Source organism: Protopterus annectens, chromosome 17.part0 (assembly GCF_019279795.1).
Source record: "Protopterus annectens isolate FY-2018-M chromosome 17.part0, PAN1.0, whole genome shotgun sequence".
NCBI classification, from domain to species: domain Eukaryota; kingdom Metazoa; phylum Chordata; order Ceratodontiformes; family Protopteridae; genus Protopterus; species Protopterus annectens.
In genome coordinates this window covers 834,269,654-834,284,855 of record NC_056751.1, presented here as the reverse complement: position 1 = coordinate 834,284,855, position 15,202 = coordinate 834,269,654, and the positions used below count along the sequence as shown (strand labels likewise).

The window sequence follows — 15,202 nt, the reverse complement described above, 5'->3', positions numbered from 1 at the left end:
TGTTGCAGGGCTCTGTCCTCCCCTACCCATAATTCCCTGTACACCTTAATAGCTCAGATCATGTTGGTCACTGAAGACTTCAGGTGTGTTCTTATGGACTCTTATCTCAGTTTGTTTCCTTTTTGGGTTCTAGGTTTTCCGCCTTCCATATGGAGAATTTTTATATTCTCTGTTTTCTTAGCTGAGTGCTTATTAGCTTGTGTCCTTTTTTACATTTAAAGTAGATATTGGTAGGTGTAGCATTAGTTGTATTAACATATAGCTTTAGCTGGTGTAGTGCATGTAGCTAAGCAGTAAGTAATGTAAGATAGTATTAGATATTATTCAGTAAGCTCTGTTTACTGTTTGGGCACTGCCTACTTGGATTAAGATTGCCAGTCCTGTGTTTTGGTGCTAGAGCTCTGCAAAGCAGAAGAGAAAAAAAACTATTATAAAACTCTTACTGTCTCCACAGACAAGGGGCTTCAACTTCAGCAGGATCTTCTTCAAACTGTTTCCCCAATTTAGAAGTTGTACAAGTGTAAGTCTAAGGAAAGACCTGAGGACATGGATAAAGACGAGAAATAAAGAATTTAGATAAATGTACAATTATATAAAAGTAATCAAACTTTAACAAGTTCACATTTACAAACATTATACTTCACGTGTATTGTTATATATGTAATAACCTAAGCAACATTACATAAATTATTCAATTCATGCTCTTTTTTTGATATGTAATACAAGAAATGTCTTGTTTCACTTACGACATAGGCACTCATAAATGAAAACAAACTACACCGACACAATCCTAGTTGCAGGCATTTTTCATCACAAACCATACTGACACACTCCCAGCTGCAAACATTATACATGGTTATAATCTACCCAATCATTTTCAGTCAAACATTGCATAGCTGATTTAAGTCCTATCTTCTTTTAAACCTCATTCCTCCTGTAGGTATTGCTCTCACAGTTCCCATTTTTTCCTATGTAGTTTGTCCTTATCTCTGTTACTATATTCACTACTTCTGCTATAGCTGGTTAAGATTTTGATTTCCATTTTTTAGTAATTGCTTTTTTGGCAGCCACTAAGTTTAGACACAGCAAGGCCTTACCATGTCTAGGCAATTCCAATTCTGTATCATAGCTCAGAAAAGTCATCTCCCTCATCACACTAGTCTGTCTACCCAGCATCTCTGACAATGCACCCCACAGGGAGTCCTTAAAGTTGGCAAACTCACTGCACTCCCAGAAAATATGATCCCAATTACCTCTTTCTTCCCCATCACACCTCCAACATTTGCTGTCTTCCTGAGGAAAAATTCTCTGGAGTCTACTTGGGGTATAAACATATCTATGTAAACATTTCCAAGCAAAAATGCTAAATCTTCTAGATGTTATTGCATATTTGGGAGATGTACATATATCCTCCCAATGTTTCTTTGTGAATTGCTTATCCAGTCTCTTCCCAATCCTTTTTAACCTCCTCTGATTGATTCGTAGTTGTCATGCAGTATTTTATATTGTCTATTAATTGTTCCTCTTTTAATGGCAGCTTCTGTTCTAGAGTCTACTAAAAACTCTACCAGTGCTGGTCTTTCATTTAGGACCCCTTTATTTTTTTCTGTTTGCCTATGCTCTGATATCAATCCCTGATAGGGAAGGCAATCTCTAACCTGCAGTCCAAATAAATTCTTGGCGTCTTCTCATTCTGTCATCTTTCCCTCTCTAGTTATTTGCTTCCAGTACTTTGTTCCTTTGCCAGTTTTCTCCAATAAATTCCAGCCCCCTCTTGCCTATTATCTATATCCCTAATTGCAGTCATCCTTATCAGCAGAATCTCCTTTCTCCATTCACATGTTGGCTTAGTTCTTAGGATACTTTCTTCTAATTTATAGATATAATAGTCTGTATGATTATTAAGAAATAAAGAAAAGGTTAAGCCTGAAAGGATTGAGAAATCTAGGTGGAATTGTCCAGTTGGACCAGATCCAAAAGTGTCTCAGAGGTCAGAACCTACAGCTCCTCAGCTTCCGCTCCTTTCCTTGGCCCTGATTTTCGCCTGAACTGCTGAGCCCGAGGCTCTATTCCCCAATAAAGAATATACTCTAGACCACCTTTGGTGGCCTCTTCCTTGCGATATCCCAAAGCTTTACTGAGTAGGATGTTGACAGAATGATGAGGAAGTTTCACAAGATGCGTATCCAGTTTGAGGTTCTCTTGGTAATATCCACCGGGAATGTATTGAGTATTGATCCAAGCTTCCCTTCTCTTATTACACAAGTACTGGTGCACCTTACACTGGTCACTATGGTTTTGTCCTGCACTGAAGCGCCTTTGTCAGAGTTAACACTCTTGGTTACTTCGACCTGGACAGCATCCCTATCCCCTCTCTCTCTCGTCACTCTGACCCAAAGCAATGGTACTGGGTTTGAGCAGAGGGGTGGACACTGAGGTTATCGGAGCCATTTCTGCCTCTTGTAACCTCGACTCTCAATAGCTCTGATCCAAGGTCAGCTTCAGTGTCAAGACTTGGCACCGAGAGGGTCTCTGTTGTCCTTGTACAGGTGTAGGTCTGAGGAGCAAATTGCAGCCTTGGCCTTTGAGACTTTTCATAGAGTCTTAGCTATGCCTAAGGAGAAGGCCCCTCTAGCCAGTTTGGCATCACCCAAACCTCAGCAAGATTCTGCCTCTTGTTCCCATCATCCTGCCAGACAAGGACAGTCAGAACCATGAGCTACCGAGATTCTGTGGTATATTAGGTCCCAATCTGATTCTGTACCTTCTGATCTCCCACCAGAAACAGTCCACAAGAAACAAGACATGCAAGCAGAAGCATATAGACTAATTTCCAGAGTCTGTTACATAAGACACTGATTTGGAAAAGGTGTAGGGCCTCCCTGCTCCCCCTCAGTAGACGTTACCTTTGGTAAAGTCCTTGAACTGATGAAGCCAAGAGGGGGATGGTTTACCCAAGATCCATCCTCCAATGAGTCAGTGTTCTTGAAGCTTTTTGTTCTGGCCCAACTTTGTCCTGGTGGTACCACCCACTGACATCCTCATTGATCTTATGGCTCACTAGGCATGGAAGGACACTGATGATGGTGTAGCCCATACCCAGGAAAGCAGACAGTACTAGCAGCTCCAAAATGCAGAAAACATTAGAACAAAGGTCCCCCTAGTGGATGCTGTGGTGGTAGAAGTGGCCACAAACAAGGAATTATCTGAGGAAAGTTCCTGTATTCATCCTCCTAATAGGGAATCTAGGGTGATGGACAGGTTCGGGAAATGGACATATGCCTCAGTAACTCTTTCTGTTAAATTGCTGAATTGTTTGGCTCATGTTACTAGGTTCCAGATGAATTTGACTAAGGAATTCTACAAATAAATCCCTTTCAGGTATCTTGCCTGCAGGTTTTCAGAAAATGGTGGACTCCCAGCTAGTAACCCTACAGTTGACCTCCACTGTAGCCATGCAACTGCTCTGTAATGCAGCTGATGGCATGGCCATGTCGGCAGGCACCAGCATCATCATCATATGCCATCACGCCTGGATGCATCTTTCTGACTTTGCAGAAGATTTCGAGATGTCCTTTGTAAATGCCCTCTATGATGGGTCCACACTTTTTGGAGCAAAAGTTAGACACATTTACCAGAAGTCAGCAAGATGGCAAAGTGCTCTCTGCAGTGGGAATCCATCTGTCCTGTCTTCAAGGATCCCTCTCTAAAAAATTGAGGATTGGGAAGAAGATATGGTTCTGAAAATAAGAGTTCTTACCACTGACTCCTGGGGATAGACTTCTTCGTGGCAGAGGTGGAGGTAATTCAGATGGACATTGCCCTAGTGAGAGAGGCAGACCACATAACCAGGCTTCTGCAGTCCTTTTTCAGAGATGCCCTATCAGAACCTCTGAGTGGCTGCCCAACTGCTTCACTCTGAATACAGTTTGGGGGGGTGGGGGTCTTGTCTTTGCAACCACAAGCCTGGAAAACATAAACACAGATTTGTGGTTACGAACAAAAAGACTGGAACCAACAAGTAGCCAACAGGAAACCAAAGTATTAGCTTACAAAAAGTACTTTATTCAATGCTTTCGTCCTCAAACTTTTTCAGAATACAATACTCCACCTTCCAGTGTACTTAAATAGGTTAATAACAATCAAAACCATCAATTATGTAAAGTACGTTTAAAACAAATAACTTATTTGTTTATACATAATCTACAATACTTTAAAAACATTTGATATTTACATTATTTAAACCTGTTTTTTTTCGGATTCCGGCATGTAGCTCGCGAGACATTTGCCTGCGAGCTACATCGCCGAAACCAAACGGCTGCATCAGCACTTTGCGTGTGCAAAGTGGCTGCAAGAAATCTATAGCCGGGCAGCTGCAGCCGTACAGGCTGTGGTAACGCATTCCTTCATCTCGTGCAAGGTATGCATTTATTTATTTATTTATTATGTTGTCAGTCTGACATCACAATAAATAAATAATTAAATAAATGCATTCCTTGCACGAGAAGAGTTACACAGCCCGCTGCTGCCCGTCCATAGATTATAGTTGCAGCAGTTTTGCAGGCACTTTGCACTCAAAGTGCTGATGAATCCGTTTTTTTCATCAGTGTTTAGTATAATTTGCCATAAAGCCTCCCTCTGCTCTAAATAATTCTTGAAATCCCCACCTCTCAGGTCTCTGACTTCTAGGGCCCTAAGTGATAGAATAAGGGAACATATATATATATATATATATATATATATATATATATCAGGTTATAAAAATTTTCTTTTTTCAGTATTAGAACAGGGTAAATTAGTCCTGAGAGGTGGGGATTTCAAGAATTAGAGCAGAGGGAGGCTTTTTGGCAAATTAAACTAAACTCTGATGAAAAACAGGTTTAAATGTTGTAAATATCAAATTTTTTAAATGTTGTAGATTGTATTTAAATAAACAAGTAAGTTAATAATTACTTGCTTGAAAGGTACTTTACATAATTGTCTTAATTGATTATTAACCTATTTAAGTGCACTGGAAGGTGGAGTTTTGTGTTCTGAAAAAGTCTGAGGACAAAAGCATCGAATAAAGTGCTTTTTTATAAGCGAATACTTTGGTTTCCTATTGGCTTCTTTATGGTTCCAGTCTTTTTGTTTGTTTTCTTGGTTAGATATGTGATTGGTTTGAACAGTTTTGTTATATTGTAGATTCATGAGTGCTAAAGATAATTTCCAGAGGCTATTCTGTTTTGTAGAAAAAGAGGAGTGTTCCCAGTGTTCCATCCAATCAGTGGGAGCCAGCAGCAGTAGAAATTTCAAAACTGCTAGAAAAATAGTAATTCAGCTGGTCTCCCAAGACCAGTTAAAATCTGGAGTCTACTCAAAAGTTTTTTTTTAGTGCCAAAGAAGACAGGGCCCTCAAACCCATTTTGGATCTCAGTCATCTCACTCAGTTTGTAAAACAGACAAAATTCTGGGTGATCACAAACCAGTTCATATTACATCTGCTGAAGAAGGGAGATTGGATGTGTCAGTATTTTTCAAGGATGCTTACTGTCATGTGAAGATGGAGAAGAGCTCCAGGATATCCCTCCGTTTCTGTCTGGGAGCCAATCGCCATCAGTTCAGAGTCCTGCCTTTCTGTCTCACCACAGCCCCAGGAGTGTTCATCAAGATAATGGCAGTGGTGACAACACACTTGAGATTGCTAGGGATCCAGGTTTTCCCTACCTTGATGACTGGTACCTAACTGCTGCCTCTGAGCTTCTACTGCTACAACATCTCGATCTTGTGCTCCAGTTGTTACTGGATTTAGGAATTACAGAAAATCTTGATTTCACACATCGCCCAGATCTGCAGAGGATACATTGCCTGGCGGATAACTTCCTCATCAGTAACTGGGGGTCGTCCCAGAATGGAAATGTTTGGGAAGGGTGGCATTATAAAGGGAGACTGGTCCAAGGTACATGGTCACCCACAAGGAGCCCAGTCTTCACATCAATATCTTGGAGAATGGTGGTCCTTGTAACTGCAGGCATTCCAGGATCTCCTTCTCAAGGTTCCAATTTCCATACTGATGGATAGTACAGCAGTTGTACAGTACATCAACAAATAGGGAGGAACCAGTTCTTATCGGCTCTGCTGTGAGGCCATGAAAGTTTGGCAGTGGACATTGTCTTCACACCACTTTTTGATAGTGCACATCCTTTGATCATCCAGTGTTCTAACAGACAGAATAAGCAGGACTGTCCTGACATCTTATGAGTGGTCCCTCAGTGGCAGTTTAATTTTTTATCGTGGGGGCCAACCTTGCTGCAACCTCTTTGCCTCCTATCTCAACAACAAATACAAAAATTATGTTGTCCTGTTCTTTGCACAGGGTCAGTCATTGAAGGATACTGTGGTCCACAATTGGCCCCCCCAGGCCCTCCTGTATGCTTTTCTTCACTTACCACTAATGAACAAGTTCACCCAGAAAGCAAGGCAGTGCAATGTCAGGGTGATCCTCATTGCACCTTTCTGGCCCTGGCAAACATGGTTCTCTTTCCTGTGGCCTCTTCTAGTATATCCACCATGGATGTTGGATCATTATCCATATCTTCTCACTAACCCATCCAAATTGCCTCCACCAGACTAGATGCACATGAAACTAAATGCATGGTTTCGCCAATTTTGACCATAGCCAGAGATGTCAGGTTCCCCTCTGTAGCTAGGATTATATCAGCGTCTAGCCACAAAAAAAGGTATACCATAACAAATGGAAAAGGTTCTCTCTTTGGGCTGTTTCCAAAGGAGTGGACCCTTTCTCAGCACCAGTTCTGCCCATCTTGAAATTTTTATCTGAACTGTTTGGTAAAGGCCCCAGTTATTCCACTGTCAAGGTTCAAATGGCAGCAATCTTGAGCTTCCATATTGGCCAAAAGGGCACTTCCATAGCTTCTTCTCTAAATCTTTTTTGAGAGGAACTTTTCTTTTACAACCTCCCATCAGAGACCCAGTTCTTCCGTGGGACATTGCCATTGTACTGCAGGCTCTAACTACGCTCCCTTTGAACCTTCTGCCACAGTCGATCTAAAGTTTCTGACTTGGGAAAGAATTTTTCTGGTAGCAGTTAAGTCAGCCAGATGGATTTCAGAATTACAGGCTCTTTCTTACAAACCTCCCAGTCTGGTTTTCCACAAGGGCTTGGGTGTCTCTGATATCTAAAGTGCCTTTCAGCAAACTTAAGTCAGTCAGTAAACTTACCAGTATTTACCTATGTACTCAAATAAAGTGGAATACATTTTACGTATGCTAGACGTTCATCAACTCGGGTTCTACCCTCACTGAACAAAACAGTTTAGAAAATCTGATTGTTTATTGCATTATCGAAACCAAAATTGGTTAAATCTGTTAAAGTTCATAGGCTGGTACTAGGCTATCGGCCCTATGGGGGCCTATACAAGCCTAGCCAGAACAATTCCCTGGCTATTTCTTCCCACACTATTTACTTACCTGGACCCCTGTCTAGCAGGGCGACTGACGTGATCCCTGGGGTGAATTTCCTTTCTCCCATCCAATCGTCAAGGTTCCTTTTGAAGAGGGCCAAAGAGGCGCTCTGCTTGACATGTATGGGCAGTCTATTCCAGAGTCTGGGGAGTCTTTGGGTCAAGAACCTATCCCTCCAGCATGTTTTGTTTATTGTGATGACAAGGTTTAGATCCCTGGAGCGTGTGGCTCTGAGGGATTGGGATTTCATTAAGTGTAGGTTGTCCAACAACTCTGGGTTTGACATGGCCTTGTATGTTGAGCAGAGATCGCCTCTGAGTAGGCAATATGCAACAGAGTATAGCAGGAGTTTTTTAAGGCAGTCAGCGTAGGGCATCTGCTTTAGGCCTGGGATTCTTTTAGTGAGGTATTTCTGCGGCCTTTCCAGTTGTTGCAGATGTCTTGAGAGGTGCATACCAAATGGGTCGTTGTATTCTATAATGGGTCTAATGAAGGATGAGTACAGTGGGACAATGACATTTTTTTCCTGGATGAAAAGCTCGTAGTGATGAGGTGTGCCACATAGAAGGATTTCCTGACTGTTGTGGCGATGTGTTATCAAAGGTGAGACCACTGTCCACCTGTGTCCCTAAGTTTCTTGTCACACTTTCGGTTTTTAGTGTACTGCCACCTATGTGGTAATTCACGGGTACATGTTTTTTCCCCGCAGGGGATAACTATACTTTTCTTGGCATTGAGCTTGAGCCCTTTCAAGATGGTTGCTACATTGCATCTCATTTGTCTATAACAAAAGAACTTGGCTGTACAATCTAAAGCTCATTCGACTTGAGCAATATCTACTTCAGCAGCCTTTTCTAGCAGGCTTCCCATTTGTGTGGCAGCAACTTGGTCCACAGTACATGCGTTTGTCTCATAAACTGGATGTACAGTTTAAATCGCGTTCTTTTTTTTGTTCCACCATTCTTAGGAACATCCTTCCTTGATACCACCCAGACAGGCAGCTTGGGAATCTGTCCCATGTGTTGAATTGGACAAAAATAGACAGTATTGACTATGAAAGTTATGTACTTACTGTAATGATAAAGCCATGTTGTCTGATGATTTTCATACAGGTCATCCTTCCTCCCTCTTTTACTCCAGATTGACACACACGACTTTAGGGTGAGTAGGTGGTTGTTACTTATCTCCTGGTCTGTGAACAGTCCTCTTATGACTGTTGTCATCTCTCCCGCTTTTTATCTCATTGCAACTGTTATCATATTTACAATGTTGTCAGTTTCTTGTTTTTGATGGGGGCAAACTTGATCTGAGGTATTAAGGTGGAGTACAGGGAATTATGGATAAGGGAAGAGTCAGAGCCCTAGAACTGAAGTAGCTTCAAAAATGGTGCCAATGTCGGATCCAGTCTGATCCGACAAGTCATATGTTGAAAAGGACAAAAATCAGTCAACATGGATCTGTTATAGTCAAGTACATAACTTTTCATTTATGGGAAAAATGCAGTAATAAATGACTAAGATCTAAATCTGGTAAGTGTTCTGCCACAACTGTGAATTTAACTGTAAGACTATGTTTTAGCAGAGTTTAAAATACAAACTGATAGCTTTTACAATTCTACTTGTGGAAATAGAAGTGGCAGAGTAATGCAGAAACTCAGTCTTCCCACAGCTGCTAATTAAAATACAAGACTTGGGTCCCAGAACAAACTAAAAAAATGCAATCACATGAAACAGAGCAGAAAAGTACATAAAGCTTCTATTTTCCAGCTTTTTGTTGTTTGACTTGTGCTTCTCACTTAATTTAAACACCTGAGTGGGCATTGGTTTATTTCTCCATCTGCATTGCTGGAAGTTATCTTCTCTACTAAAGCTCAAACTTGAACTTCTTTTTACTGAACAGCTGTGTGGTTCTTCCCAGGCAGTGCTTGTGCGTGTCTTTTCTGGTTGACTGTAGCTTAACGTTTCCAAATTTCTCTTTAACTGGCATCGAAGTAGTTTAATTACTTATCAGTACAGATTGATCACTTTTACTGGCTTATTTAACAGTTTGAGTTTTCACACTAGAACTCTAACCAGCATGTTACTTGAGGTCCTCTCACTCTCACCATACTCAGAAGTTAGTCTAATCGTCAACAGCACTTCTAATGTTGAAAGATCAAGATATGGTAGAACTGCCAGTCTTGATATCTGAAGACCAAGTAGTGATTACATCATCAGTAGCGCCATCTCCTTCATGATGGACTCACCTCAGGATCTTGTCTTCAGGGTCTTTGGAATCCTCACTAAAAAGAAGCCATAAGATCATGTACAAATCAAAACGTGTGGACTCCACTGCAGAGCTACTGGTCTCCAACTTGGACAGTGAGGAGGGTGTGGCTTCTGCAAGAGCCTCAAGTTTGTAGAGTTTCTTCTCCTGTTAAAGTAGGTAAGGAGTGGCATTCAGACCCTATCTCCTTCCCATAGAAAAGACCTCTTCAGGCTCACATATCTTCCCTAGACCCTCCACATCTCTAAAGATGCCACCAAAGCAACTATGGGTTGTCCAAAGCTGCCACCAAGGCAGCTCTGGACAACTCGTACACAGTAGCTTCAGTATTGAAGTCTAGCTAGATCTTTTGCATCCCTTCAGCTGGTCATGTGCATTCAGGCTGGACCCCATCATATCAGCAATAACTCTGAAGAGAGGGCTTCTGCTCCACAGAATCTTGCCATCTGTCTGCCAGAGTGAGTACAGGACAGTGAGCAAGTATGAGAAGCAAATTTTCTTTTTCTGTACCCTATCTCTGCGGACCCTGAACTGTTTAACCCACATGCTGAGGTTTTCCAGTGAAAGGTCACTGATGAAATATTGTAGGTGGTTGGAGAGTTACTAGATGAGCTCCAGAATAAAAGCTGAAGGCCCAGTTTTTCAGATACAGATACATACACACTACATACATACATACACACACGTTTCAAGCACAGGCATTAATGGCCTACTAGCTTGCCAATATACCAAAACACTTGTTCCCATAATAAATGTCCAGACTGTTCTTAATATCTAAACTAGTACTTTAATGTAATTTGGTAGTCTGTTCCAAGCATCAGCTACTCTTATCAGAGAACCAATTAGTACACTTCTCATTCCTGTAGAATCTTCTACGTAGGTTATCTGATGATTCTCTAGTACTTTTTGAAAACCCCAAACATTCCCAGAGGTAGTTGTCCCTAAATACCCTGTATACCTGAATAAGATCTCCTCTGAAATATCTGTAAGAGACACTGTACAAGTTCAGATATTTTAGTCTTTCATAATAACTTAGATTTTCACATCCATGGATACCCGTGGTATATTTCCGCTGTATTCTTTCCACATTTTTCATGCTTGTTTTCGTATAGGGTTTCCATATTGTTATTCCATACTCAAGTTTGGGTCTAATGTAACTAACAAACAGTGACTTTATTATGTTTGATTTCCTAGACTTTATAAATCTTTTTTATACAACCTATAGTTCTATAACTGTCATTAGCCAATTGTTTGATATGATTAGAAAAACTCCTAGCTGAACCTGCCCATATACCCAGGTCCTTAAATGAGTCTACAGTTTCAGTCACTGTTTGCTGTATTAAATATTCACCTTTCAGTTTGTCTCCCAAATCTCTTATGCTTAGTTTTTGATATATTATCAACATGTTATTCTCCTGTGCCCAAATGGTCAATTTAGTCAAATTATTTTGCAGACATGCCTTATCTGTAACACTTGTTATCTGTTTATCCAATTTCAGGTAGTCCGCATATAGACTGTAGAACACCTCAGATGAAAAAGTAAGGTCTGAAAGATACAATCTAAACAAGTAAGGGCCTAGGACAGAGCCCTGTGGGACACCTTGATTGTAACCAAGGATTTTACCTTTCCAGTTGGTGTGTGATACTTGCCATTTCCTATTTGTAAGCCATGCAGCTATCCATCTTGTCAACAGTACATCAATACCTAGTTGTGCCAATTTATTGATCAGTGTTTTGTGTATGACCCTGTCAAACACTGAAGTTAAAACTATATAAATTAAATCACAGCACAATTTTTCATTCATAGCTGTTATTATATTGTTATATAACATCATGTTACAGGTGGTAATAGATCTGTTTTCAACATATGCATGCTGATTAATGGTTTCAAGTCCCAACCTATCCAGTTCTGACAATAACTTATCCAGTATTACCTTCTCCATTATTTTTCTGAAAGTAGACTTAAGGGTCTGTATGATTCTAGGTTTGTCATACTCCCTTTTCCCTTAGACAAGTTTCATAAGTGCATGTCTCCAATCTAGATGAATCTCCCCATATTTATATGACCTAGTGAATAAGATATGCACACACACACATATATATGTGTGTGTGTGTGTCTATCTCTATATGTTTATATCTTTGTATTTGTTACTGTGTACTTATAAATGTATAGTGTGTATGTACATGTATTCACATGTGGAAATGAGTGTGTATATATCGATGTGTGTGTGTAATATATATATATATATATATATATGTATATATATATGTGTGTGTGTATATATATATATATATATATATATATATATATATATATATATACACACAAGAGTCTGTCATAACAAGACCATAGTAGGGATAGCAGTCCATCACTGCACATAAGTATTCATGTTTAATGTTTGTAAAAGTGCTCTAGTTTATGACTGAAGTGCTATGCACCATTGAGAAGAGATTAAGCTTAATAGGCTGCTTGTATTAACTTCTGATATTATTTTTCATGTACTTTCCTGGAAATGTTAGCACTATGAGCACATTCCTTAAAGAAGACATATGCAGTTTGAAATAAAATGAATTTCATTTACCATTTACAGTATGTCAGATGATGAACATGAGAGTGGATGTGGCACTGTGGAAAGCTCCCCAGCCTCGGACTCATCTGGGCAAGATGACAGTCCATTCAGGGAAGAAAGATTTTTAGAAGAAGTAAACCAAAATACTAAAAACAGTTCAGAGGGTACAGAAACGAGCAAGCCTGCTGTCCCCACAGTACTAGTACCTCCAATGAGATTGGAAAATAATCACTCTGTTTCTGATGAGCAGATATCAAATACAGGTAATGTTTTATTTATTTCTGATCCTTTCTCTTTTTGTATAAAATAATTGTACCACTATTTTTTTTACTTCATCACTAGTTTGTAGTTTTAATGTTTTCTACGTGAAAAAAGTTTCTCTAGTTGAAATTCTGGATCATATAGAAGGTTATTTCACTTAACAATGGTGAGACTTAAAGGAGAACTGTGCCCACAGACTGAAAAAGCATGCTTATTCATCAAGTCTTGATGCTTCCTACATTTTAACACTTCTTTTGGACTCTATACTTATTTTAAAAGTAATTCAAGAGTCTGACCAAACTGCAGAAGTGTGCAAACCAAATACTCCACAGTAAAACCACTGGGTATATTGATGCTGTATAAAATGCTGATAATCCAAAAAGTAAAGCAAAAAAGTTTATTGTAAGAGAATAGAAAGCTGGTAAGTGCTTTCATCCTCAAAAAAAAAAAGAAATTCATCAGACAAATTAAAATCAAACACAGAACACATTTTAAAGACTCCCTTTGTGCTTCACATGATAGTAGCCACTCCCCCTAAGTAACAAAAATTTAAAAGGGCAATACAGACTGTGATGTCAATGACAAAATGTTAAATAAATACATGTTAATAGATATAAAAAAAATATAGAAAATATATAAAAAAGATCATCCACTTCACAATTTTTTAAAAGAGCAATGAATAAATATATAAATAAATTATCATCTGTTTAAAGCTTTCAATTTTAAAAGAGAATTAATGGAGAGGGATTCATTTAAACCTGGCAAGTTGTTCGCATTTAATAACAGCTGCCAGTATAATTCTCTCTTTTCTAGTAAGACAGAGAAACATGCACCTCCCCTGATATCCATCGTGACACCATCAATAACAAAAAAAATTTAAAGTGTGGTCACTGTTCTCTGAGGTATGTTTATACAAAGCATTTGTCTCTTTGTCTGTTCTTATGTCATACAAATGTTCATATATTCTATTTTTAAATTTTCTATCAGTTTTTCCAATGTAAAAACAATCACATAGATCACAGAAGGCACAATAAATAATGTGTTCAGAGTTATAGTTATACTTATTTTTGATATGATTTTTAGTGTTGTTGATGATGAATACTGTTCCTTCCTTTATAAAGGGACAGTATCGACACATACCACACTTCAACATACGTCCATTCGAAAAATGATTCACAGCATGTCCTTTCTCGAAAAAAAATTTTAAATTTCTACCTATTCTAAAAATAACAGTAGGTTATTCATAAATATGTGTTCTGATACTTCAGTCGTGTTAGAATTGACCAATTTTTACTCAAAATATGTTTAATATCAGGACTATCAATTGTGTATGTAGAAATGAAAGAAGTATTATAATCTTTTCCTGTAAAAATAGGGTTTAGAGGCGCAACATTCACTGTGTGTGTTGCATCCAATGAAACCTCAGATAAAAGAGGTATATAAAAATTTCTTTCTCTCTTATTTACTATCTCTAAAAGGACATTAAGTCTCAACAGGTAGCCCCTCTTTAAAAACATATCATGTTCTTCGTCTTCCATTGCTGCAGTCCTGACTATTGGGTATAGTCCGCGTCCAGTCGGCCCGAATACCAGAGTATAAGGCTGGCGTCGGTCAGGCGCATTAGACTGACGTCAGTGCGTCAGGGTACTAATGCGCATGACCGACGTCATATCCTCAGTCTTTTTTGCCGCATGGTCCGATGCAGAAGCAGTTTTGCGAGTGCAGGTTGGCGTTCTGAAATATTTCCGAAACCGGAGTTTCAGACCGAAACAGAGTTGGCTAAGTACCCCGTTGGGGAACATTTTGGTTTTTTCTTGCCTCAGTATTTTACCGGATGTCAGAAAAAGTGAATAACTGTATTTCTTGTGGGAAACAGATACCTCATAGGGATTATCATACCTTGTGTATACCTTGTTTAGGGCCTGAGCACGACGTTGTTGGTTGCCGCTCTTGTGCTAGGTTTAACAAACGCACTATTAAGAGGAGGTTAGACTGTGCCAGGTTAGTGTTTGGGAAGCGTTGCAATTATAAAATGCCGTCGGATGCTCCGGCCGCTTCCTCCAAGAAGCGCAAGGATAAAACAGTGAAGCCTAGGGTTGATGAACCGGCAGTCCCGGACGTTGGTTCTTTAGAAGGCTCAGTGGAGCCGGAGGTTTTGCCAGGAGTTTCCATGGAGTCCCAGGCTGAAACTATACTATTACAGGATGTGCCCTCTCAGGAGGTAGGCCAGGCTGAGGGGGCTTCTCAGGTGACTGTTCTTCCCTCTCTTCCCAAGGTAGTTAGAGCCTCTCCTTCTGTTGCCAAAACTTCTTTGAGAGGTAGGCCTAGTTCAGCTTCAGTGGGGCTTCTCCTAGCATTTCGGTTCTGTAGCTAAGAAACATATGCTTAAAATGGCAGAGGATTTGATTACTATGATTAGAGGTTCTATGCCCCCGCCTGATAAGAGGCCTAGGGTGGAACCGGAGTTTGATAGTTTTGAACAGTGTTCAGAGGCTTCAGAATCTTCTGTGGAAGATATGCAGGAGTATCCTACTTATTCTGATTCTGATGTGGATGATTCCACTCCTACAGCTTCTCCGCCTGAGGATTTCTCATTTTCAGAGACTCTGCATTCCATGAGGGAGCACTTTAAATGGGAAGGC

General features: G+C 39.8%; 1 protein-coding gene across 1 annotated transcript in view; it reads left to right on the top strand.

The window, feature by feature from the left end:
• The window catches only part of HIPK3 (homeodomain interacting protein kinase 3), a 969,278-nt gene that overhangs the window by 874,924 nt on the left and 79,152 nt on the right, over nucleotides 1-15,202 (top strand). Inside the window, exon 11 of the mRNA XM_044059447.1 lies at nucleotides 12,321-12,562. Within this exon, the coding sequence (XP_043915382.1) occupies nucleotides 12,321-12,562 (242 nt within the window). The remainder of the gene's footprint in view (nucleotides 1-12,320; nucleotides 12,563-15,202) is intronic.